Below are 24,973 nucleotides of genomic sequence, written 5' to 3' on the forward strand. Positions count from 1 at the left end.
TGTGCTTACTTAGCACAGGATCTATAATACCCGTGGCCTTCTGGGTTTACAGTTATCTTCACTAAACTAATAACCCAGATGATGCTATCCAAACAAAAGATTCAAATGCCAGTTTTCTTATCCCTCACATTAATATTTAAAAATTAAAAATGAACCTGCACATTAACAACCCAAACACTCGGGAGAGATTGGAAGAACATCTCTGCAAAAATCAATTTGGATAGTGGAATTATCAGAAGAACCTTCTCTGTGCTGGGGAACGTGAAGGAAGAGAGAGAGAGATGTTTTACACAGTCCTGAAAGCCGAATGTCCCCAGTAAGCCTTAGAACAGACGAACATGCCCAAAGTGCTCGGGCTTGTGGTGGGAGCAGGGTTTCCTGCTTTCCACCACTCCATCCTGGTACTTAGCGCACACACAGTAATCTCCTTCAGCAGGAAAAAAAGTAACTAACTCCTGCTCCTAAATGTTTTTAGGCAGTTTTAGGCAACAGATGTTACCAGTGCAAGGGAAGACATTTTGATCATTATGTTATTTTGATTTGACCCCAGGTGCTGAGGAATTTTAGTACCATTCAGACTCCATTTCTGTCCTAACATGGACGTGGTTCAATCAGCTGCCACAGAAATCACAATCGCTAAGAAAGCCTTCAAGAAAATACCCAGTGTCCTTCTGGGCAGCCTAGTGGAGGAACCTAAAAAAAGACATGCTGTCCCCAATCACTTGCTGGAATCAAGTAAGTTTCTGCTCTCTGACTGTTCCCCAACCTTGGAGCGATCCTAGGAGGCACTTCTCTGTTTTTTTTTTTCGCAACTCACAGGCAAAAATCCCATCTTGTTGCTTAAATTGCATCTTCCTGTGAGCCCAAATCATAGGAGAGGTAGTCAGGAAAGAAATAGTGGCTGTACCAATCTTGGCTGACCCTAAAGTTTTGGGGTGGCTTGTTGATGCTAAGAGAGAAACTGGCAACAGGATCATGGCTCTGCTGGGGTAGTAGATGCTGCCTTAACTTTCCATTTAAAGAGTCATGCCTGCTAAACAGGAGAAATAATCTCTGTCTCATTTTTTTCTCTATAATACATTGGGTGCAACATAAATATACTTAATCAATGTAAGTAACAGTCATCATGTATGTTTTACCCGGTCTCCTTTTCTCCCTGTTTTATTATCTATCTCTGTAGAGATTTATTCAGAACTTCAGAGGAGCAAGGTTATACAGGCTGAGCCTGCTGTGTTACACTACGGAGGGTATGAAGTTGGAAAACATCACCAACAGACACTGGTAAGTGTCAGAGCAGGGATCCTCTTGGGGCTCATAAAAGGATAACAGAAGCAGAGTAGACTGCTTGTGGTCATGAGGCCTTTTGCTCTATGGAGTGCTCTAAAAAGCAGCACTTAAAACCAGTGGCCCTGCGGAAACAAAACAGATGAGTACCATGCTGTGTGCATCACTGTCCTTTACAGTCTCTGTTTTACCTTTCTGTTTCCCCTGTCTGCAAGCAGTGTTAGTGATATGTGACTTGCACGTCATGAATGAAGGATTCATGCTTTAACTCCATAAGAGACTGTTTTCAAAATGCACTTGGACCGTCACTGTGTCTGCAAACATATTCACTGGTGGGAAAATGTTGAAAGCAGCTCTAGCCTTCTGCCAAGAGCAATTTAATCTAAAGGGAGGAAACTCAGTGCATAGGTTTGATTACCTTTTCTTGTGAATAGTTGGGGTATTTCCTTTTCTTCTCTCTGCTTTCCCTTTGTCTGCCTTCTTTATTCATGTGATAAGTGTTTTGAGGCAGAGGTTGGGTGATTATGGTGGACTAGGTTCTCCAGATATAATGAAAGTAAACAAGATGCAGGAGGCTTTACAGGCTGAACTGTCACCGTCCAAAGGTTTGGTGCTTTGTGATCCAAAACAAAACCGTGGAATATTACATCATTTTTGTTGTTTTAGACCTCTGTAAAACTGAAGTCAATAGGTTGTTTCATTTTTTGTTCCTTTTGCACATAAGCAAAACAGGACCAGAATTTGATTCAACAGTAGTGTCTTCTTTAGCAAGACTAACTGTTATTCCTCGGTAAGGAATTGTGACTTGGTTCCAAAGAATAAAAATGCAAGATGCAAGGTTTACATAATTTTCTTTTCAATTCAGAGCATATTCAGAATTATTTCTGCTAAAGTAAAAATTATTACTTCCTTATTTAATACAGCTTCTTTGCTATGGATAGTCTTACAAAAAGTACAGTTGGCATTCTCAATTGACCTCTTATATTGCAAAGTGTTTTGTGGTTTTGTTTTTCTTTTGTTCTACAGAAGCTGATAAATATTTCTGGCGATGTAATAAACCTTCACATAATACCACCCCAGACAAAGTATTTTCAGATCAAATACAACAAAACAGTAAGTGTCAGAAAGCCTTCATACTGCTTTTCGCATGCAGCACTGGTTTTGTGTCATGTAAGCGGCTTTTACATGCATTCTATCTTATTTTGGGTCATTTTCTAGCACCGGCTTGTCCCTGGCTTGTCGTATGCGGTTACTGTCGATTTTTGTCCTGATGAGTGGCGGTATTACTATGACTGCATCCGAATTCACTGTCAGGTGAGGTTTTATTATAAAATATATTTACAGTTGTAATGGAATGAAACAACTATTAGGACATGATGATAATGATAAAGTAAAGGTACAGTTAATCTCCTAGAGCCACATGCGTTTATTCCCAGTAAGTCTGGATTGGAGGATTTTATTTTATCTCTGTAAGCATCTCTGTAAACATCCCAGAGCTGTGGGTAGAATATCTTCCTTATTCTGTCATTCTTTGCCAGTAGATCAGTCTTTGTGCCACACTGATGTAATGTCTTAGCTGAGTAGGCTTGGAGGAGCTCTCGATAGTTGCTGAAAGTATGGAAAGACAGATGGATACTGAAAGCAGGTAGAGTATCAGTATCCTGAGGTGCAACACAGTGATGATCTTGAAGATGTTTTATGCCCATTTACTGGCCAACTACTACAGAAACTTCTTCTTTCCATAACATCTATCCATTGTAAGAAATAAATATTTACCCCCTTTTTTTGCAGGGAGAAGATACATTAATTGTTCCTGTGCATGCTTACCCTGCTGTGAATGTTGTAGAATTTCCATCATTTATAAATCTGTCTGATGTATCAGTTGGTCAGAGGTGAGTTAAGGACAGACATTTGTCCACATTTTGTGAGACATGCACAAAATCTGAAAAATCTCATTTTCCTCTATTTGTACAACTTAACATCTTGGAAGCTTTAAGGAAGTCAGCTACCATCTGGACTGCAAAATAATTCCGTATATGAACTGTTTCAGGCACACATTCACAGGAAAGTAAATGCTGCGCAAGCTGAACATATACATAGATGGAACTGGGGTTTCAGCTAGTCTAAATTGGTGCTGACTCACTTCATTCATTGTGTGGTGAAGCAATATGGCTGCTGCTCATAATCTGTACACTCCCAAGTGCTCTGTCTTTTTAGCGTTAATAAGTCCTAAGTGAATGGATCTTCCTTTCAAGATGAAGCGTTCTGGAAATGAAGGTATGAGCTGGTAATGGTAGGTGTAAGTGACAGCAAATAACTAAGCTCAGTCCAGAGATTGATCACTCATTAGATTTTCTGCTTCTGTTTAAAAATATTTTAAGTGATCTTCTGATGTGGAGCTCTAAATGGCATAGACTTCATCTTACTCTGTAGCATAGATATAACACTGACTGTTCTCGTGAAGTAATTGGTAATTATTGTTAATAGGAACTGGGAAGGGAAAAAGGAGAAGGGAGATCCTGTTGATTAGAGTCTAGTTCTGTAGTACATTGACTATATTAGTTGTAATTATGGTGATTTGTGTTAATGTAAAGATTTGAGTGAATTCTAGGAACTGAAGGTCTTAGCAGCTAGGTTGTGTCTTAGCCTGTGAGTTGGAAGTAACTCATGAATTTTACTGAAGCACAGAAACATGAATAGGCAAGGCACGTACAAGGAAAATGCAAAATTCTGCAGTAGAAATGAGCCCAGCATTGTAGAAAGAACGTTTGTGTCTTTTTGTTTATTTGTTTTTCTAATCCCCCTTAATCTGTTAAACTCTAATGAATCCGTCAGAAGTGACGTTACAGCTTTCTCACAGGACTGAACATAACTCCTGACATTCTAGGCATGATGTGATTCTGTTTATTTGCTCCATTTTTAAAACAAATGCTGAAGTATGCAGAATTTTCATACTCTCAGAACACAGAGAAGAGATTAGGCAGAGTACAAAATACAATTTTAAATAATGGAAAAATTTCTCAACACAACAGGGTTGCTCAGAGATGCCCCTGAGGGAATTTGGAAGAGTTCCTGAAAACTGATGGTTTCAAAACTTAATTTTTACCAGTATTTTTCATCATTAGGCTATTTAAAAACTTTCCTAAAAATGAAAGCTCTCTGAGACACTTGGTACTGTACAGAATCCAAAGGACTACGGGCTCAATCCATAACCCACTGAGGTCAATGGAAAAACTTCTTTTTACTTCCATAAGTGTAGGATAAGACCTGTATTCTACCACCAGCTTTCTTCTTAGGTACAGAAGGTCCATAAGGCAACAGGTGGCGTAATTGTCTTGGTTTTAAGGCACTTTGGTTACTGTACAAGCTGCACTATACCTTAAAACAAATTGCCTCCCCAGTCTGCTGTTACATCTTCTTCAAGGCCAATGGCATCCTGGCCTGTATCAGAAATAGTGTGGCCAGCAGGAGCAGGGAAGTGATCGTGCCCCTGTACTCGGCCCTGGTGAGGCCGCACCTCGAATACTGTGTTCAGTTTTGGGCCCCTCACTACAAGAAGGACGTTGAGGTGCTGGAGCGTGTCCAGAGAAGGGCAACGAGGCTGGTGAAGGGTCTGGAGAACAAGTCTTATGAGGAGCGGCTGAGGGAACTGGGGTTGTTTAGCCTGGAGAAGAGGAGGCTCAGGGGAGACCTTCTTGCGCTCTACAACTACCTGCAAGGAGGTTGTAGCAAGGTGGGTGTCGGTCTCTTCTCCCAGGTAACAAGCAATAGGACGAGAGGAAATGGCCTCAAGTTGCGCCAGGGGAGGTTTAGATTGGACGTGAGGAAAAATTTCTTTACTGAAAGAGTGGTTAACCATTGGAACAGGCTGCCCAGGGAAGTGGTGGAGTCCCCATCCCTGGAGGTATTTAAAAGACGAGTAGATGAGGCGCTTAGGGACATGGTTTAGTGGGCATGGTGGTGTTGGGTTGACGGTTGGACTCGATGATCTTAGAGGTCTTTTCCAACCTTAATGATTCTATGATTCTATGATTCATGAACAGGTCATATTAAGGCAGAGAAAAAATGACTTTGCTAATATTGTTTATTTCCTTAGGCATTTCAAAATGTGCTTTCCAAAGGAACACTGTCTATAACATACATTCTTTGCTAATCACCAGGATAGGATTTCAGTCAGACAGTTTACAAAAAACAGAAATAAGCCTGGGTAAATTGGTCTTGATTTGTAGGATGATGGATGGTGTTACACCAATGCTTTTGTGTTTCAATTTGATAAGTGAAAATAGATGCATACAAAAGCAAGACAGCTTGAAAAAATGTGTGCTAATATCCCTCATACAACCAGCGTGAGACATAAAGGGCTTTTATGAAAATCAGGCCACGGCATCATTATTTCTACGGTGGTTAAAGTCCAGTCATTCTGATGTGTGGGAGTTTTCAGCACTTTTGAAGACTGCACAGTCTTTTCTCATTGTCTTCCACAAGGAGGGTCATGGGAGAAGGCTCATTTCTGGTTCTGTACTTACTGTTGCTCCAGTTTGGATTGTTTGTACTTGCTGGATATTCCAGTTTGTAAGAACTTGAGGATACACATAAATAACTTCTAAAAGTAAATCTTATAAATTTTTCTGTAATTGCATTCTGTATGGGTAGGAGGAAGTAAGTCAAGGTGTAAAATATCCAGCATTCAAATCAAGATTTAGCTCTCATTTCCTCACTGAGTGAAAGAGCTGAAATATTTTGCTATTTTGGAACAACAAGGAATTACTATTTTCACATTAATAAGTAACCCATCCCTCTGAACACAGATAAATTCAGTGCATGTTGTGTATAATGTAATTTTCCAGCTTGTAATTGATGATCAACTGTAGTTTCATTAATTTCTTTTTTCCTCTCTCTTTTCAGTAAGGAGTATGTTATCCCGTTGCAGTGCAGCTGTCCAATAGATTTTGAATTCCACGTTGATTTTATTCAGCCTCACAGAGCCTTCACTGTCCAGCCAACATTTGGTAGATTGAACTTATTTAAAATTCTAAATGTTAAATCCGTATTTATTACGTGTAGTTACTTGTGGCAGTGTATTCAGTGCTGTACTGAAAAAGCCTTTGCCTCAGAGTGTTTCCAGGTAAATGCAGGCTGATAAATATTAGTCATATGCAGCCTCACAGCAAATAGCCCTCTGTGGCTGGTAGATTTCTTTTGTCAATGCCCAGCTACAGACCTCTGGCAAAAAATGGGACGTCCCAAACAGTCCATCCGGCCTTTGTCTTCTCTCTTTGCCGGTGCAGCCTGTGGAAAGGAGAGAGGCAGGAAGCCCAGCATTCACCTCTTTATCACACCTTTCCCCAAGGACTGTCTGGCTCCTGCCCCATTAAAGGAACAGATATCTGTCTTTTTGTGGAATAGGTGTGCATCATGTTACTTGATTGGGGGCACAGAGGAAATAAAAGGTGACTTCTGCTCTATCAAACATATCCCTGTACCTGTTTTTCCCTAGTGGTCTGGAAGAATTTGATAGAATTGTGTCTGTTGCTTCAGGAGCCATTTGTTACAGTGATGGGCACAAAACACACTGCTGCAGGTGTTTCATGGGACAGCAGTGGCTTCAGTCCAGACCTCTGTGTATGGGCTTTACAAGAGGCAGGGACTTTTGGCTACAGTACGCTCAGCTATTTTCATGCCTAATGCTGGAGAGGGCTCTGTCTTGAGGCAGACATAACTATTTGCAGGTCAGTTGCTACATTTAGCAACATTAGCTTACATTTGGAAGGTGCCGGCAGAAGCATGTAAGTGCCCAGGTGTTCTGACAAAAATGTGTAAGTGAATGAGACCTGGCTGCATAATTCACTTAGGCAGTCTGGTCAATTCCATGAAAATACATAAAAATATAAAGAAATAAAAACCTTCATAAATCTGGCGCTTAGTGCCATTTGTGACACTGGAATTTAAACTTTGATTATTTATGCACTTCAGTAAAAGTTGCTGTTGTTCCTGTATGTACAATGATATGAATTTGCCCTGTCTTGGTCAGATGGATTTTCATTCTTCAGAGGTAGTAGTTGGATTCTATCAGATGTGTGGTTCACAAAGATGAACTATGCTGCTGCCTTGTTTTGGGTCATTCTTTCAGGATAATATTCTTTCTTACTTTGTGCTTAAAGAAGTTTTGATATATCAAGGGTGGAAAGGAACAATATTACATGAGTAAAACTAGGGAGAAGTTGTAAAATTCATCAGGAAGTTATTGGTTTTTTGCACGGTCATAGACAAAGTGGCTGGAACTAATTCATGCTTTCTAAGTTGGCTTAGTTCTTGGGAGAAAGGTGAACAAAAATATCCCAGAAAAAACATCAACCCAGTACCAGTCAGTTAAGACAGAAACTTTGGTAGCTAGAAACTCTGAGGTGCTGAAGGCCATCTGAAAAGCAGTAAGAAGTTTCAGTTCCTACTCAAGCCATTGTGCTCTGAGATCAGTAATGATGAAATACTCTAACAAATTCCACACACAAAAAAACCCTCAAAACAATGAAACTAACTGGTGTTTAAAACTGCAGGGTGCAGAAAACCAGGCAATGGTCACTTTACAGAGATGAGAAATTAATATTTCTGATGAGCTGAATGAACTCCTTGTTGCAGAAGTGCCGAGGAGCATCAGGGCCTGTATCCTGGGATTGCACAGAATGATTAGAGATATGAAGGGTGGTTAAAGTCATTGAGAAAATAATGGAATAGGTAATAAGGAAACAAGACCAAGTAGAGACAGGTAATGCATCAAATCCAGATGATTCCCCCAACTTAGAAGAGCACAGAGGAATATGTTTATAATACTTTGCTCATGAAAGCAGTAAGTGCCAGAGACTTAAGACTGGCAGATGCAAGTGAAGAATTTCTACATATAAACAGGCAATCATTTTCACAACAGTAGGAAACATTATAGTCTTACTGTCAAATCTCTCTGCTATTGCAAAATATCTCCCATTATCTGGCAATGGGTAGTTCTTGAAAGACACTTGGAGACCTGAAATATTTTCCAGGCCTACTGCCATCCATTCAAACATTAATATTATTTTTAAAAAATGTAGTCCAGAATCAATTTCAGCATACCTAAGTGGGCTCATGTTAGATGGACTCATATTGTTTTTCTCCTCTAATCACAGGAATCATTCCAGGCAATGGGAAAGTGGAAGTAACTGTGAAATATTCCCCACTTGAGTATGGAACAGCACAAATGACAATGCAGTTACGGATTTCACAGTTTCACTCAAAACCCTATGTATGTGTATTCACAGGAACATCAACACCACATCTGGGTCTAATGTATGTGTGGTTGACTGATCTTTGAGTATTTTTGCCCAGTGCTAAAAAATACCTATGTAATAGGATTTCGTGCCATTTTGCTGTAATCATTTTAAGCATTTATATCTATGGAGACTTAAAATGCACTAATGTAATTCGACTGTTAATACATGTACCTGCTCTCTTACATCATTTGCTCAGAACGCCCTTCATCTGTATGAAGTGAAACTGTACCAAAATAAAAATAACGAGAAGCTACATATCCTTGAAGAAGTGTTGAGCATCCTCAGCTTCTGTTATGCCTGCTCTATGTTATTCTTATTGCTGAGGCCTTGCAAGATACATTTTTTTTTTAGCAATAAGGTCTTTTGGGCTGTACTTAATTTTTTGTGAACTCTGAAGATTAGAAAGTTTGGTTCCAGTTGTAATTTGGGAGAGAAATTTCCAGTCTCCTCGTATATCTAAAGGGGATGTAAATGCATGAACTAGACTTATATGCCATTTACAGAGTACTTGTAAGAGCAATATCTGTCCTTCTGACACCTAGAAAAGAACATTTTGACAAACAACGAAGTCGTCCAGAGAAAAAAGCTGCATCTGCAGGAAGATCCGTGGTGTGGAGAAGAGACCAATTCAGCCAACTACGATCGAGGCCTATTCAAAAAGTAAAGGTGTGAAGAAAAAATAACCACAAGTACTTTTCTGGGCTGAAAATCTTTCTTGTTTCTATTTATTCCTATTCATTTATCTCTCGTAGGAAATTGAATATCAGAACCTCAGATTCCCCACAGACTTGTCAAATCCATATGCTGTAGCTACTGTTTTGAATCAAGAACCAGGCAAACTGAAGATTAAGGACTTGAAAGAAGGTAATGTAATTAAGCAGCATAAACTTGATCTTAGCATTATTTGTAGGTTTCTGATGAGGAACTCAGCTTCAGAATTGCTGAGGTGATGTGATCGTAGTTTCTGTAAGAAATCTCACCTTAGCTTTGTGTATTAATGAGTTCAGTTATCATAATGGGTGAATTTCCCAATTGAAAATTCAGTCTAGTTTGAGGTGTGAGATGGCTTTCTGATATTCCTGCAGCCCTTTGCCAAGGCAGTGAAGGGATAAAAACAAGACAGATGAAGGAAGCCATATTTCAACTAAAAGTCAAACAAAAAATTCGGGAAGAGGAAGCAAATCATCTGAAGTGGTAAGTGTTAGTTAACCACATTAAAAACACAGGGGTTTGCTTAACTAAGGCCTCTATGAATGATGTATGCAATATCCACTAGGACTTAATGCTGCAATTTCATGTCCTGATAGGTTTGTTTTAGAGCTAAGTTACTGTTGTTTTACTTTCATTTTTTTCTCTTCTGCCTAAGAGCAGTCTCAGTAGTAATCCATAGTAGTACCCAATGAGGTCTTTGATTGTGTTATGGTTGCATTCAGAAAGAAACCTGATGAAAACCTTGTTGTCATGCATCTCATCTTGTGCCCTTAAGGGCAAAGGAAGCTTTTGTCATGGTTGTCAATAAATCAAGGCTAAAATGTATAATGGAGTGAACAGAATTGCACATGTACATCAAATGGCGTAAAGCAAAACACATAGTGGTGTGTGTAAGCACACCGTGGTTTCATTTGCAATCCACAAATCTGCTCTTATGCTGAATGTTATGGATCCCTAGACACCTTAGGAAGAGGAGAGTAAGTCTGTTAGCCTTTAAATAAAGGAAACTGTGCATTAAGTAAAGCATTTTTCTCGCCTCCACTGTAAATGCAGGCAAGTTCATAAAGGCAAAGATCCAATCTCTGTGGAATTTAAAAAAGAGATTATTGAAAACCGACAGAGGGAAGAAGAGCAATACAAGGTTAGTTTTCACTGTTTTTTCTATAAATTTAAAATCAAACTTATACTTTCAGGTTATGCAGTGCACTAGTGAATTGTATCAAGCTCTCTACGTCTTCAGTTCTTCTTCATACCTCAATGCAAACCTGTACTAACTGTACTTCTTACTGCAGTTATATCTTTATTATGCCTGTGTATCACTGTTTCTGAGGTGGTTTAATCTTGGAGGTAGACAGAGAGAAAGGTAAGTTATTAATGGAAATGCAACTAGATATTTGCCCAACCTAGCAGATTTGCACCCAGCCACCCAGCCATGTCACAGTGCAACATTGCAGCGTAATCCTGTCAGCACCGTGGCTGCATCCAAACTTCTGTTTATATTGTACCCCTCTGAAGAGCTGATGTCCTGAATGGCTCACAGTCAAAGAGCTAAACCCAGTCAGTACTCTCACACAGAGCCATGGGGAGATAATTCATCAGTTTGTTCTTCTGCACCTTCACCCTTCCTCTGTTTGGTTTCTTCCAGTCACCCCAGACTGCAGGTCATCTTCCATGGAGGTGACAGCAGCAATACTTTGTGGCAGGAAATATTTTTTCCCATGTGGCACAGCCCTCAGGGACAGGTGGGGCTTGTCCCTCTTATTCTGCCTCCTGGATATTCAAGTAGCTTCTGACATCCCACTGACTTCCAAGGAGCTGTTTATGGGAGTAAAATTATTTACAGATAGGGTAAAGGCTTAATTTATACACTGAATTAGGCACTGTGAATTAATTCAAACATTATATTTAATACTAACAAGGGAGGAAGTGAGTAAAAAGAGGATCTAAATTGTGAGATTGTTGTATCACTGAATTAGACGTATGTTAACTTTGTTTAGAAACATTTCACTTACCTGTTGGCCATAGGGGCTGCGGAGATCTCTGGCTGGTTTCACAGTTGCCCCCATGACTTTCTGACAGAGGCATATTTTTGCTCATGCTGTCAGTTTGTTCACCTTGAGTGTCATTAGGCCTCACAGAGTATTTATTATCCCTCCATCATTTGCTCGAGTGGCCACTGTGTTATACAGCCTGGGAGTGGCTGTCCTGAAGACCTTTAACTGGTCTGTCTTCCATTGTACTAACTAAAACCTCAGTCCATGAAAATCATGGGAATTTCACTCTGCAAAATAACCCCAAGGTCTTTGTTTAAGACATAATGGTATCCTGGAAATGAAACAGTAAGTGACTAGGACTGGGATGGAAGAGGCACAAGGAAAAGAAGCACTGGTATTCATCCAGCATGCCTGAACACTTTGAGAGGGTCTCAAAGAAGTGAAGTGATATCAGTAGTAAACAGTTTCACACATGAACAGATTAAAGAGCTGGCACCATTGGAAACCATGACAGAGATGTTCACAGAACATGGGAAAGCTGCAGGAAATTTCTGTGGCGCCGGGAAGATCTGTTTGGGTGCTAACTTACGGTGTTGGTTCTGTAACCCCTCTCTGGCTGATTCTGGCTATGCAAAGCGAACTGTGTTTGATTAGGGCAGGGATCTGATTGAAACTCAGACCCAAAAAGACATTATTTTACTTTGTTTGACTTGCTCAAGGGTTGCAATAATCACTCCCTAGAAGGGAATGAAATCTGTGTTTTGTCAAGAACCTCCAGAATGTTCCATTGTAAGTGAGTTCCACTAATTGTAAGGGAGAAAAGAATTCACTGGATGCTTTGTACTAATGTGATTGTTCTTTCTGGTGACAAATTAGATCCAAAGAGGAGATCCTATCATAGAACAGGAGTTTCAAAGGAAAAAAGGAGAAGTTTCTTTCAGACGTGTTATCCGGCCTGTTGACCAGGTTTGTTTATATGTTATTATTGCCTGCTATATGTTATTGTCACCTACTAAGCTAACAAACAGCCATAGATATTTGGCACTGAATACTTTTCCTCCTAATGTTCCCATTTCTGTGTCAGTGTCTTATTTCCCATTTTACTTTTAGTACAGTAAGGCAAGCACTGTGCTACATGCACAACTCATCTTCTGATGATCTAATATGAGAGACAAATGGAAATCTGCAGGCCTAACCTGAGATTCACATTGCTTGTTTCTGAAAGTGCTCTCAGGAGTAGCTTTCTCATGCCTAAACATAAGGTTAAGCATATCACAAGATTTGCAACCTTTACCTGCAGGTCAGATTGACAGGAACCTTTCTGGTACTTAGATTTTTTTGTCCTTCTCTGTGGTGTGACCTACTTCCTAAGATCCATTTGCTAGGATTATTGGGAACTTTGTTTAATAGACACCCTGCTACTGAAGGAACTTTGAATGTTAGCAAGACAAAGGGTCCTTACTGCCTTCTTCTTGAGGAACATAATAGCTGTGGGAGTTGGTCTTTTACTATAATCTTATGCCTGTTACAAAGTGCTGAAAATTGTTTGGTGAGGCACAACATGGGGTTGTGTGGAGCTGGTGTTCTGAGGACCTTCCTAATCTAAATGTTGGTTGAGCGGTTGCCCTCCTGTTGGGAGGTACTGTACTCTGGGGCCGCTGGAGTCTCTTCTAGTGCCACAGTCTTCTGTCACATCAGTTTAACTGGAGAGGAGATTAATGCATCAAGAAAGAGATTTACTTGTGTTCAAAGAGCATTCTGACAATTTAAGGCAATAAATATAGAGACATCACCTCTGTCTCAAGAGCCAGAGATGACTAGATGTGGGGAGGTTATTCTGGGGAATTATCACTCTAAGTTTACCCTGGTCTTTCACCCTTCTGTGGGTGTGTGCTATCAGCCATTATTGGAGACAGGATACTGGTTTTGCTGGGCCCCTGGTTTGAGCCCTTACAGCTATTCCAACTTCATGTCTGTGCAAGATGAAGTATGTACTTAGTAGAGACCTAGTCCCTTCTCTCCACTGTCCAACTGCCCATGTATTGAACTTAAGTTGTAGTACGTGGTTGTCATTTATGTGTAGATGCAGATCATGCCACATTATCTCTGCATTCCCCATACTGCATCTGCAAATATTTGGTGATTACCTCCCATTAAGCCCTGCAATGAAGTCTTCTGGTTAAATGCCAATACTGCGAACGTTTTCACTTGACTTAATTTCAGTGTTTGGAAATAACATATGGATTCAGGCCAAGGAATGGCTTGGGCTGGAGGAAATTCCTCCCTTGTCTAGTTGTAAAAGGGATGTCCTTTTTCTTTTCTTTTTCTTCTTTTAAAAAATACCATGCAGCATCCAAGTGTCCATCCCACATTTGACTTGCTCCGTAATGACCCTTGGGACAACAGAAACAGGATGTTGAGGAAATTCCAACAGGCAGCATACAAGGTAATGTGAAGAACCAGAATGCAGTGTGCTGGCATGACGCCTTAGAAATAGCAAAAAAGAACATGCAAATTAGCACGTAAGAAGTCTTCACAGCTATCCAGGGATTTGATAGTTTGATAACTATGTCCCTACTTCACCAGCAAATAAGGATCTGGAGTAAGTTTTGTATTCAGCTGGTACTTCTGCTGGTGCTTAGTATTGCAATCAATACTAAACAAATGCAGATTAATTTAGATTTTTTTTAAAAATACTTTTGTACAAAAAAGAGAAGATTTCAAAATGCATATAGAATACTGTGCCCAGTTTTGGGTCCCTAGTACAAGAAAGACATCAATAAGCTGGAGTGAGTTCATTGTAGAGCCACCAAGATGGTCGGGGTCTGGAGTACTCACTGTGAGGAGACTCTGTGAAGACACACTTACTCAGCCTGGAGGGGGAAAGTGGGGGGAGAGAGCAGCACCTTCCAACACCTCTGAGGAGTTTATTGATGATGGAGCCAGGATCTTTGCAATGGTGCATGGTGGGAACATGGGAAACAATGGGCATAAATTCAAATCAGAGAGGTATAGACTGTATATAAGAAAAGCCTTTTTCACCATGAGGACAGTCAATCATTGGAGCAGGTTGCTCAGAGAGGTTGTACAGTCTACCTCCTTGGATGTTTTCAAGACCAGACTGGATAAAGCCCTGAGCAACCTGGTCTGATCTCATCACTGACCTTGCTTGGGAGCAGGAGGTTGGACTAGGACCTCCTAAGATCCCTTCCAACCTGGAAGCTAAAGACTAATTTTCACCATGGACAGTCAATCATTGGAGCAGGTTGCTCAGAGAGGTTGTACAGTCTACCTCCTTGGATGTTTTCAAGACCAGACTGGATAAAGCCCTGAGCAACCTGGTCTGATCTCATCACTGACCTTGCTTGGGAGCAGGAGGTTGGACTAGGACCTCCTAAGATCCCTTCCAACCTGGAAGCTAAAGACTAAATCAGTAAAATCACTTATCTCATTGGGTTTAAATATTTTCTTGCATCTCCACTGCTCATTTCCCAGTAAATCTAAATGCAGCAAGCAATATGGAAATTTCCTGCTCTCCTAGTATCCAGTTTGGATATTCTTCTCTAATCTATTCACAATATTAGGCTCCATACGGAGGTCCTGAAATGACATGCTCTTTCCTGTATTGCACAAATAAGGAGGTGGCAAAATGTCCCCTTCTATTTAGTCCCAGTATTAAAACCTAGGACTCTTCATTGTTACCCTGTGATACACGGCACTGGGCGAATTGCACAGTGCAGGTTACTACTTATTCTCCTCATTCAGAGAGCCACAAATATTCATATGGCCCTGATCAACTGACTGTTTACCCATTATTAAATCTGTATATGCCAACAGACACAGCTGAAGGATTAGGACCTAGCCAAAAAAGCCTAATAAACTTGTAAGACTAAATGAAGGTTTGAACTGTTTTCGTTGTGTAATGTCACTGTAGAGTTGAGATCCATTTCACATCTCTCCTTCCTCATTTTCTCCCTCCTGAACAGAAAACTGTAGTAAAAATTCTGAAATAGAGATGTCTGAGTGAGCTCTGCAAAATAAATACAGTTGTAATGTACGTATATTTCTATGTCTGTAAATCTTAGAGTCTTTGGCTTAATATTAAACTTTAAAATCATTCTTTCAGATTGTGATTCAGATTCGGCTAAATCGTTTACTACTTCTGTTCCGTGGGCTAACCAGAGAAGCCAGAGGTTTGGAGGAAGGCTCTGTGTCTGGTAAGGAGTGGAAGAACAAGTTGATATTTTGGCCATGAATTACAATAATTCAGGTTGTGCTGCAGTGTGTCAGGTGCGTTACATATATACTGACATGTAAATGTAAAGACGGAGTCCCTACAAAGGAGTCTTCAAACAAAAAAGATAAGTATGACAAGGTAGAAATGGCTGTAGTCAAAATATGTTTATTTTTCGTGCACATTATTTACCCGATGTAAAAAATGTGATTAACTCCTCTTAGGAACCTTGCATCTTATCTACTAACGGGGCAGAAGTTGCGAATGCTCCATCATTGGAAGTGTTCAAGGTCAGGTTGGATGGGGCTTTGAGCAATCTGATCTAGCAATAGATGTCGCTGCCCCTAGCAGGGGGGTTGGACTAGATAATCTTTAAAGGTCCCTTCCAACCCAAACCATTCTATGATTCTACTTATAGGCCTGAGGAACAAGGAAAGGGCAGATGGGACTATATGGGAAACACAGGTAGGTGAACAGATCAGGTGGAGCCCAAGAGGTTAGAGACATAGATAAGAGGAGCTTATCACATGGAGGATGGAAGAGGGAAAGACACCTGAATGTGATGAAGGCAAGATATCTGAACTCAGTGAAATGAGATGGTAGGAACCATGAGATACATGGCTAGGTGTCCAGTACTGGGTTGAGTTTTCCTCCTTAGCATTTTCTCATACAAGTGCTTTCAAGCAATCACTTTTCTTTACAGTGAAATGAAAGTGAAATGGAAAAGTCCCTTGTTCTTTAACAGTCATAGAAGGAAACTGGCCTTGGATGGGAATCACAGTTGGGTATACTGGGGACAGAAGAGAATTTGTGTCTCTTATTTCCCACTCCCTCATACACACGCAATTTGACAACTGCTGAAACACCTTTCCATATCAGGCCTTTACTGCTTCTGCAAGTAGGCAGTTTTAATTCCCCATATGTGGGAGTTGCAGGGGTGCTTCAAGTAGAAGGCATAATGGCAGTTAGTGTAAGAGAGGCCTTCTGACTTGTCTCTGCCTTGCTGAGCGGAATGAGATAGAGGACCATGCTGGAATGAGGGGTCTGTAATGTCCTTTTAGAAAAGGGGAAATTAGATCTGTCTGCTAGTCAAGGTATTGTGCCTACTGTCTTGTAGATGTGGCATTTAAAGCCTTTCAGAAATATTACCTTACTTTTTATATTAAAATGACTAGACACATCCTGTCTTAGGAAGATGTTAAATATGTTTTGTGGTTTGATTCTATTTTTGAAACAGTGTATTAAGATATATTACAAAATCTTAATATTTGCTTTCCATTCATGACAGAAAGCAGGAGTTTCGGCAAACCAGAGAAGAGTGAAGAATGTAAGGGCATTTCTTCCAGCATATCTGAAGATCGTATATTGCCTTTTGAATTCCCCTTTTACAGTTCCCATGAATTGCACCGTGATTTGGTAGGTATAGTAACTAAAATGGTGGCCAACATTCAAGATAGAGTTTTGTTGAAGACATTGGCCCCAGGCCCGGTACTGCCTTTATTAAAATTTCACAATGTGACTGGTGTTCTGGGGTTCCCACAAATTAATTCAGGCCTTAGATTTACTAAGGGTGCTGCTGAAAACAATAAAAAAATCTTTGCATTCTCTTAATTGCATTCTAAAATTCTGAGTAACACATTAATGATCAGAGTTAGTTAACATCCATGATTTTGGAGAAGAAAAGAAATGAAAAATAACTGAAATGCCAAAGTCCAAGAAAGGACAGGAGAAATATAAAAGAAAATGTTTGCATAATTATTTCCATATTTTTCAAGTAGCTATGCTGATGAATTGCTGCCAATGCAAAACAAAATGCCCACCATATTACTGGGTTTTAAATACTGTATCCTTTCAGGCACCTGATGCTCTTGGCCTAGTTCCTATCGAATCGGTAGATGTGAAAGTCAGACACATTCTTCCTTTTTACGACTTGAAGGTGAGTCAGTACAGCTCCCTCAGCTGTATCATGTTTCTGTCTTTCACCAGTCCGGTTAGATATGTTTTCTTCCTGATCCAGTGACTCCATTGTGCAGCCCAGTAGAAATGTTACTTTAATATGGCTGTGTGATTAGCATGCTTTTATTAAAAACAAATCTCACCTGTTTCCATAAGGAACAAGCTTATAGTCAGCAATAGTCCCTCTCTCCAGACAGAGAGATGAATCACCTCAGCTGAAATTATTATATCTCAAACAACAAAATCCCTCTGTGAATGAGGATACTGCAAGCCCTGCACACCACACAGTTTTTCCTTTAATTTTACAGTTTTATAAAAGTGACATTATAAAAGTGTCCTTCCTTTTAGAAAGTAATGGAAGTCTTCTGCTTATTTGGCATCCAGTTCTGCATGCTTAGTTCCTTCATTCCTGCACAGGAAATGCAAACATCTCTTTCTTGAAATAGATAATGTTTTTTCAACTTTATGAGTATGGAAACTTTTTTCTCCTGACTTCTAAACCCTTTTCTTTCCAATTTTTGAATAGCAAAAGATCAAATTCTGCACCCCATCAAAGTAAAAATATTTCCTTGGGTTCAAATCAATGCAGATTTTGGCTCAATGTCCACTTCCTGTTTTTTCAGGTGGTGTAACAAGTCTAGAAGCTTTCTTGTAGCGTCTTTTCCCCTTACTACACATTGGTTCATCTATCAGTGTTATATATATTACTTAACACAGCTTTTCTCCACCCCATTAAGTTCAGTATATTTGATCAAGAAACTGTTAAATCCATGGTCTTTCATAGAAAAGCAAGAATGGAAATATTCATTTACGGAGTCATTCAGCTTGTCCTGGTGAAGTGTGGCTTCTCAAAGTTTTGGTCATATACCATGTTCCAGAATAGTGATCCAAGTCACTTTTACCACAGAGATGTGATGTGTCCGTGATAAAGCTGGAATGCTCCATTCCATCTGTGAGTTAATCAAAAGCAATTATTGTCATCTCCTGCAGCACACCTTTTTTCTTTGTACTTAGGTTCCTCAGCATTTCAGCGTTATGAAGTATCAGCCATTTTGTACACACCATGCAGCCACAAGTTACAAGCCTCAAAAACTTTCCCGACCACTGAGGCGGGGAGCCCAGGTAACAAGTCATCTCAAATACAAACTTCGCTGAAGTCATTCCCAACTCTACATTTCTGCAATTATTTGATTAATTTTGTCTCAACATTTTATACCAAAAGGCTTACTGCACTCTGAAAACTTCTGGTGTCTGTGTTTTTCAAGGATGAGTTGATTCAAGTAGTTGCTTCTCCTGAGGGGCAGCTTAACTTGGTCTCCCAGAGGATGGATTTTCACAAAACATCCCGAGAAGAAGGAGCAGAAAGGGATATCAGCCTCTTAAAACTGGTTCCTCCCCAAGCTTTAGTCTACCCTACAGAGAGCAACCCACTTCGCATTTTTGTAAGTAGAAGTTGACTTCCACGAAGAACCTAAGAAAGGAGGGGAAAAGGTGTTTGTTTCATCAGAAGCCTGATGTGGAATTGGTGGGCAATTATCTTACTCAGATTAGTACAGAAAACTATCCAGAGTGAGAGTAATCCTTCAAGGTGCAAGCCCTGGTAGGTAGGAGTCACAGAGCTCATCCCACTGAGAGGGGCACCATTTCACTTTAAGGTGGAATTTGATCAGTTTAGGGGAGGGATGATAAGGCAAAGTTGCCAGCAATGGCAGAGAACTGGAGACCCTTCCAGTCTCAGGCTCCACAAATGGTCACCGATCCCAGGATTCCCTGGAACACCATGGGGCCCCTCCCTTCTTCTCCATTTGTTTCCCCATTTGGATGTTAGAAGAAAAGCCATGATCTTGGCATCTCAGTCCTTCTATAACCTCATGCTCTTGCCCAGGTAGGTAGGACAGGGGCAGTCTTTTCCTTCTGTTCAGCTAGGGGACTGCAGTTCTGCCTGATCCTTAGGTAAACTGGGAAAAGTGAAGTCAAACTCTTTGCTCACGTTGTGTCCTGCTGCCTTAGAGTTTCCAATAGTTCTCATAGCATCCCAAAACCACATTTCCAAATTATTAGGCACAGAGATTCAAAAAATCACAGCCACGTGCATGGGAGGATTTTCTTTTACTTAATGGTCATGTAGATTGTACTACTTGGCACTGACTACAGAAGGTATTTCCCACACAGTGCAGCGCAGCCTGGAGGTCCCTGAGGTCTCTTTGAGCAGGCAGAGACAGCTGTATAGCTCAGTGAAGTGCTGTGCATGTGTACAGGCAGCATCTCCAAGCCAGCGTGGCACTGTGCCTGATTTGGGTGGCTCTGTCTTTCAGCATTACTTAGCTGCAATGGCCCAGAGCCCAGTGTGCTAGTCTGGTGGTCTTGGCATAACATATATGGTATAGACTTGTCCTCACTGCATGTGGCCAGGGCTCCAGTAGACTTACTGATGAGATCCTCTGTGCATCTCTTTCATCCCTCTGTCATGTCAATGTAAGAGCCAGGCACAGCCTGATCCCACGCTACCCAGCATTAGACTTTATTCAGAAACAGATGCTAGTGCAGTGAAATAGATGGCAAAATGCTCACTAGCTTCCACCACAGTGAGGCCAGTTCCCATTCTTGGATTCTGAACTGTTCAGAGAATCAGCAATGGATTTTGGAGTAATCAGCCAATAGTTTTTTCTTCCAAACTTGGAAACAACACCTAAATTGCTGTATTTTAGACAGCAGAGAGCATGGATAAGCCAGGCAAATTATGGGTCTGTGATGAGGGGAAGAAACAGGAAATGAAGCGTCACACCAAACAGAACAGTCACAGTGATACAAAGGTGTGAATCTGGGAAGACTACATTAATTGTAAGAACTGAATTTTCTTCAATAGTTCTTTATGGTGCTCAGAATGATTTTTTTAAAATAATCTCTTCTTTGTTTTTAGAACCCCACCCCAGGATTAGTTCCATTTTTACCTCCTTTGGCCTATTCTGAAACAAATATTGAATATCATCTTTGTCCTCATCCAAAATATACCTTTACCAAGGAATGCCCCAAAGGATCCAGTATTCCAGTCACGCAAAAGAAATTTCTGCATCACCAGGTATGGCCCTTTGGGTTTATTGTATGAGTACCTGGCTTGAGTATGTTCTTGCTGAGGATTTGCTCCAAGGAATCAAAAAGGAAGATGAAAAGTCATCCTAGATAGAAGACATTTTCAAATATAAATTATGCACGCACCTAAATAGTCAGTACATGGGTCAGAATAACTTGTTCTTGTTAGGTTTTATCCACGTCTCTTATTTATCCCTGAGTATTTCTCTGCTCTTTCCTTCTTTTCACTGTCTTATTGTATTTTCATGACCTTGCAGTGGAGGAAGCATCTTTTAAATATGGAGAACTGCAGCTCCCCAGATTCAGTTCTCAGCCAAGAAGTCAGATGTTCTGTCCTGCAAGCCTCTCTCCCCACAGCGTTATGTGTTAGAGATCTGATTGCTGTAACACTTGTCATTTCAGGAAGTGATTTGCGGAGTAATGGAATGGAGAAGATTCTTGCCAGTGGTGTATTCCACTTTTTCTAACACTCCCACATTGACAAGTACAACACCTAGGTAAGAAAGAATTTGAATATACAGTGCCTCTACCCTGCACCAGTTTCTGCTGTCTGTAACTACATTGACCAGTAACTAGTCCCACAGATAAAAGTGGGCCCATGGGTGGAATTAATTGCTGCTCAGAAATACAAAACCAATGGGGAAAACCCCTACTGACCTCCTTGAAGGAAGAGGAAATCATTAGAGGAAATACCTAGCCCTGGAAGGAGAGTTCCAGTCTGGACTTTCAATAACATCTCTCCTGAATGCTTTTTGATTCAGTGCTAGAAGACCCCGGGAGGTGCAAACTCTGTCCTGCAGAAGTATGAACGGTAAAACCTTTAACATATGGGCACCTGCACCCAGTGGTAGCCAACATCTCTCAGGCTCACGTTCCCTCATATCACAGCAGTTTCTGGTATACTCAGATTTTCCAGGAATATTTAAAAGTACATAATCTTCATTGTAACTACAACTACTGTGACGTTTCAAAATATAAGCATTGAGTGCAGTTACTCTCTGTCCATCTTAAACTAATACCATTTCCATCACAGGGATCCTTACAGTTTAGATATGCTTCCAAGAGATGTACCACCAATGCTGTATGACTTACCTGAGAGAGACAGGGAGAACATAACTGACCAGTAAGTTTCTCCTCTATTTTGTATTCAGTGTGACTGATTATGTCTTAACCACTTGTATGGATGTGTCTAAACCTGTCCCGAGAGATCCTCAAAGGCAAAAGCAGAAAGTCCTTCTTGCATAAAACATACTTTTTTTTTCCTTGGCTAAAAAATACTTTTAAAAGGATAAAGCCTGATTGTTCTTCATCTTACTAATTTTTAGTGAGACAGATGAAACTGAGTTCAAAATGATTCTTACTCCAGAGATGGTGAGAGCTGAATTTCCACAAATTGGGCAGGCACTCTCAGAAGAGGGCAAAGAGAAATCAGCAAAAGAAGAAAGGTACGTATAATTTGAAATTAGGGGAGAGGAATGGGAAGGAGTCTAAAGACAAGCATCCCTGTCAGAATTATGTAAAAAGTCATACTGAGATGCTCTAGGGGCTCCGTCACAAGCAGGATACAGATCTGGTACTTTGAGCAAATTTGCACTGCTAATGCGATCTCCGGATTGGACTTCAGAAAGCAGCTGTGAATGTGACACACTGACCTGGATGTCTCTGACTTCAGTTTTATCAATATGATCTAACACTTGAGGCAGTTTTCTTGCCTTCGCAGAGATATTCAATGTTCTTGGACCAGTGGCGTTTCCTTTTCAGTGACCCTTTTGGTTAGGCATTTATTAATGCTGGCAGAAGAATGAGCCCTTAGAATTTCCCCCAGCATGGTGCTTTTTTCTCAGGCTCTTCCTAGGAGTGGGTCACGTTTGCTCTGCTGTCCGAGCTTCACACTTCACCAACACACATTGTGCTTTAGGCATACAGCACAGCATGTAAAATAACTTGCATTCATAAACACAGAATTACCTGCTCCCTAAAATGTTGTAAACTGGCCACTGTAAGGGCCAAATTTTGCCTTTTGCCTCCAGCGTTGTCAGGCCAATGTCCTGAGTTTGCAGCTCAGCAGAGAAACCTTGAGGGGGAACCTGAGGACAAGGAAAGCTCTGAGGGACCAATGGGTCTTTGATGGGGTTGATGATTACCACCATGGTTTCGGAGCAACATTTCAGAACTGCCCAGCAATTCTGTGGGGCTGGAAGCAGAAGTGGATACACTGTGTGAAACTTGGGAGTATGTGATGTTGCAGGAAGGATGCAAGGAGGTGTATGAGCTGCTAAGTGGGACACTGGGGGCAGTGGGCTTGAGCAGCAGGCAGTATGGGTAGGATAAGTGATTGCAGAGCAACACAGGAGAAAGTACTGAGTTCTAACCCTGTGTTTTCACAGATACCTTGCGTGACTTGGAGCAGGTGAATTAATCTTTCAGTCCAACAGTTGCCCCCTCTTTAAAGTGGTCATGATGTGGCTTGGATGTCAGTATGTGCACAATAGCCTGAAACTTTCAGAGCCATCAAGAGATTTGAGTGTCTCATTTTCTTTAATTTTAGAGGGAAATTATTTGATCGACATTCAAATCCTGTGCAACTGTCAGCCATTAAACTTTAAAACAGTGATGCTTATTATGAGCTCTCTGACAAAACACTGATTGCTGTATTGTGATTACTACAGCATTGATTGAAAATAATTTGCTGTAAAACACAGGTGTGTCTGACTCAGTGCCACTTTTTGCATCTTATGACACTCTGCTTGTCAGAACATGGGGATTTGGAATAGCTTGTGTAACTAAAGAGTGACCTTTTTCTCCACAGTGATACAGTGTTGGATGGTGCTTTTCCTGGGTAAGTAGTTCTATAACCATAAGGTTGGTTCTTTTTGAAGTTTTAGATGTTTTCTTCAAAAATGAAAATACTTTTCTATATTAAACACCTCTGGGTATTGAAATTTACTTGTTGAAAGCTTCCCTATTTGTTTGGCTTTGTAAAGAGGAAAACAAAAATTTATTAGCAAACAATGAAGTCCCAATCCTTTCTTTTGTCACTGGAAGGTTCTTCGTTTTTGTCGATGGGGTGGTGTTTCACTAGATGACAGAGCACACATTGCTCCTTTACAGCAGTTTCAGTATTTTATCCTTAAGGCAAATCAATCTAGTATGTGTTTACCTATCAGATAGTTAGCTTTCCTAACTGGCCAAGCCAAGAGTGAATGTTCTTTTCACAGTTTCACTCCTTTTCCAGTTCTGCATAAGTAATGGAATATCCTCTGTGTTCATTATAAAAAAGAAATTATGTGTAAGTGTCTCTTCCTTTGTTTTTGTCAGCATTCCTAAGTAGCTCCCCTGGCTATTATAAATACAAATGACTTTTTAAACTTCTTGCAGAGACCCGCACAACAATCCAGATGGACATTTTCAACCCCAAAACAACGAGCTCAGAGAGAAGGTTCAAAAACATGTGGAGAAAATGAAGCTGAAAGCACTTAATAAAGCCCTTATTCTGGGATAAGAGTAGTTTTACAAAGTCCATGGTTTGGCACTGCTTATCCTGTTAATGTGTGAGGCCTCCTATGTCCCAGCTACATGTACTTATGTTCAGTGAGGTCAGCAACTTCTTATGCAAAGAGAAGAGAACCACCAGTAATGCCACCTCTGTCAAGGACTCTCACTGTGACCGTTACCCCAAACACAGTAATTGCTCCATTGAGAATCCTCAGCCATGTACCTGCTCATTTTGTCCTGGTGTGAAGGACCAGAAAACCACAGTACTACCATGTAAATAGTTCGGTAATTAATTTACAGCCCACTGTTTTCAAATAAAATGTGAAAAGTCCTCATGACCAAATTCTTCTGATTTTGTTTTTTTTAGTTATGACCTGTCCTTGAATTTTTGCAGGTAAGTCACTAAGTCTCAGACGACTGTAAATCATACACTTGAGATTTTTAATGAAAGGGAAGACTTGAACACAGTTGCTGTCCACAAAGATAATGTCCAAGCAGATTTCATTAGCTGTTCAGGGATTTAACTCAATGCACAGCTCTTTTGGCAAAAGGGTGCATGGATTGGGGCGATGAACTCCAGAGCCTCGTGAGAGACCTGTAATGCTTGGGGTGTATTCCCTAAGAAAGGAGATTTCTCAGCATATCACCTTTCAGCTGAGATGTCTCCTACTTTCTTGTGGGCAAGCTGGACATCGGACAAAGTTGGTTTTATCCATAGTGAGTTGATGGCTCATTTTGAAGAGTGGCCCAGGCTATTTGAAAAGCACGTCTTCTATACTAAAAGGCATGCAAAGTGCAGCAATACATACTACATTCCTAGGAGCCATACTTCTTTCCAGACATACTTAAAACCCCTAAGAAAAGAAGTTTATTCCAGAGAGAGGAGATCAGTGTAGACAAATTGTAAA

The 24,973-nt window shown here is 40.5% G+C and overlaps 1 protein-coding gene across 1 annotated transcript; it reads left to right on the forward strand.

Moving 5' to 3' along the window:
- The first annotated feature begins 596 nt into the window (after window positions 1-596).
- On the forward strand, window positions 597-24,072 carry CFAP221 (cilia and flagella associated protein 221). The gene is made up of 24 exons (XM_019475045.1): window positions 597-735; window positions 1,181-1,281; window positions 2,311-2,397; window positions 2,503-2,598; window positions 3,076-3,176; window positions 6,190-6,293; window positions 8,442-8,601; window positions 9,128-9,251; window positions 9,338-9,449; window positions 9,671-9,779; window positions 10,350-10,437; window positions 12,167-12,256; window positions 13,641-13,736; window positions 15,417-15,507; window positions 16,813-16,940; window positions 17,380-17,460; window positions 18,495-18,602; window positions 18,746-18,922; window positions 20,401-20,559; window positions 20,973-21,067; window positions 21,604-21,693; window positions 21,896-22,015; window positions 23,380-23,409; window positions 23,949-24,072. The coding sequence occupies exons 1-24, from the start codon at window positions 597-599 to the stop codon at window positions 24,070-24,072; spliced, it is 2,610 nt and encodes an 869-aa protein (XP_019330590.1).
- The last annotated feature ends 901 nt before the right edge of the window (window positions 24,073-24,973 follow it).

This window comes from Aptenodytes forsteri, unplaced genomic scaffold (assembly GCF_000699145.1).
Source record: "Aptenodytes forsteri isolate BGI_AS27 unplaced genomic scaffold, ASM69914v1 Scaffold29, whole genome shotgun sequence".
Lineage (NCBI taxonomy): Eukaryota > Metazoa > Chordata > Aves > Sphenisciformes > Spheniscidae > Aptenodytes > Aptenodytes forsteri.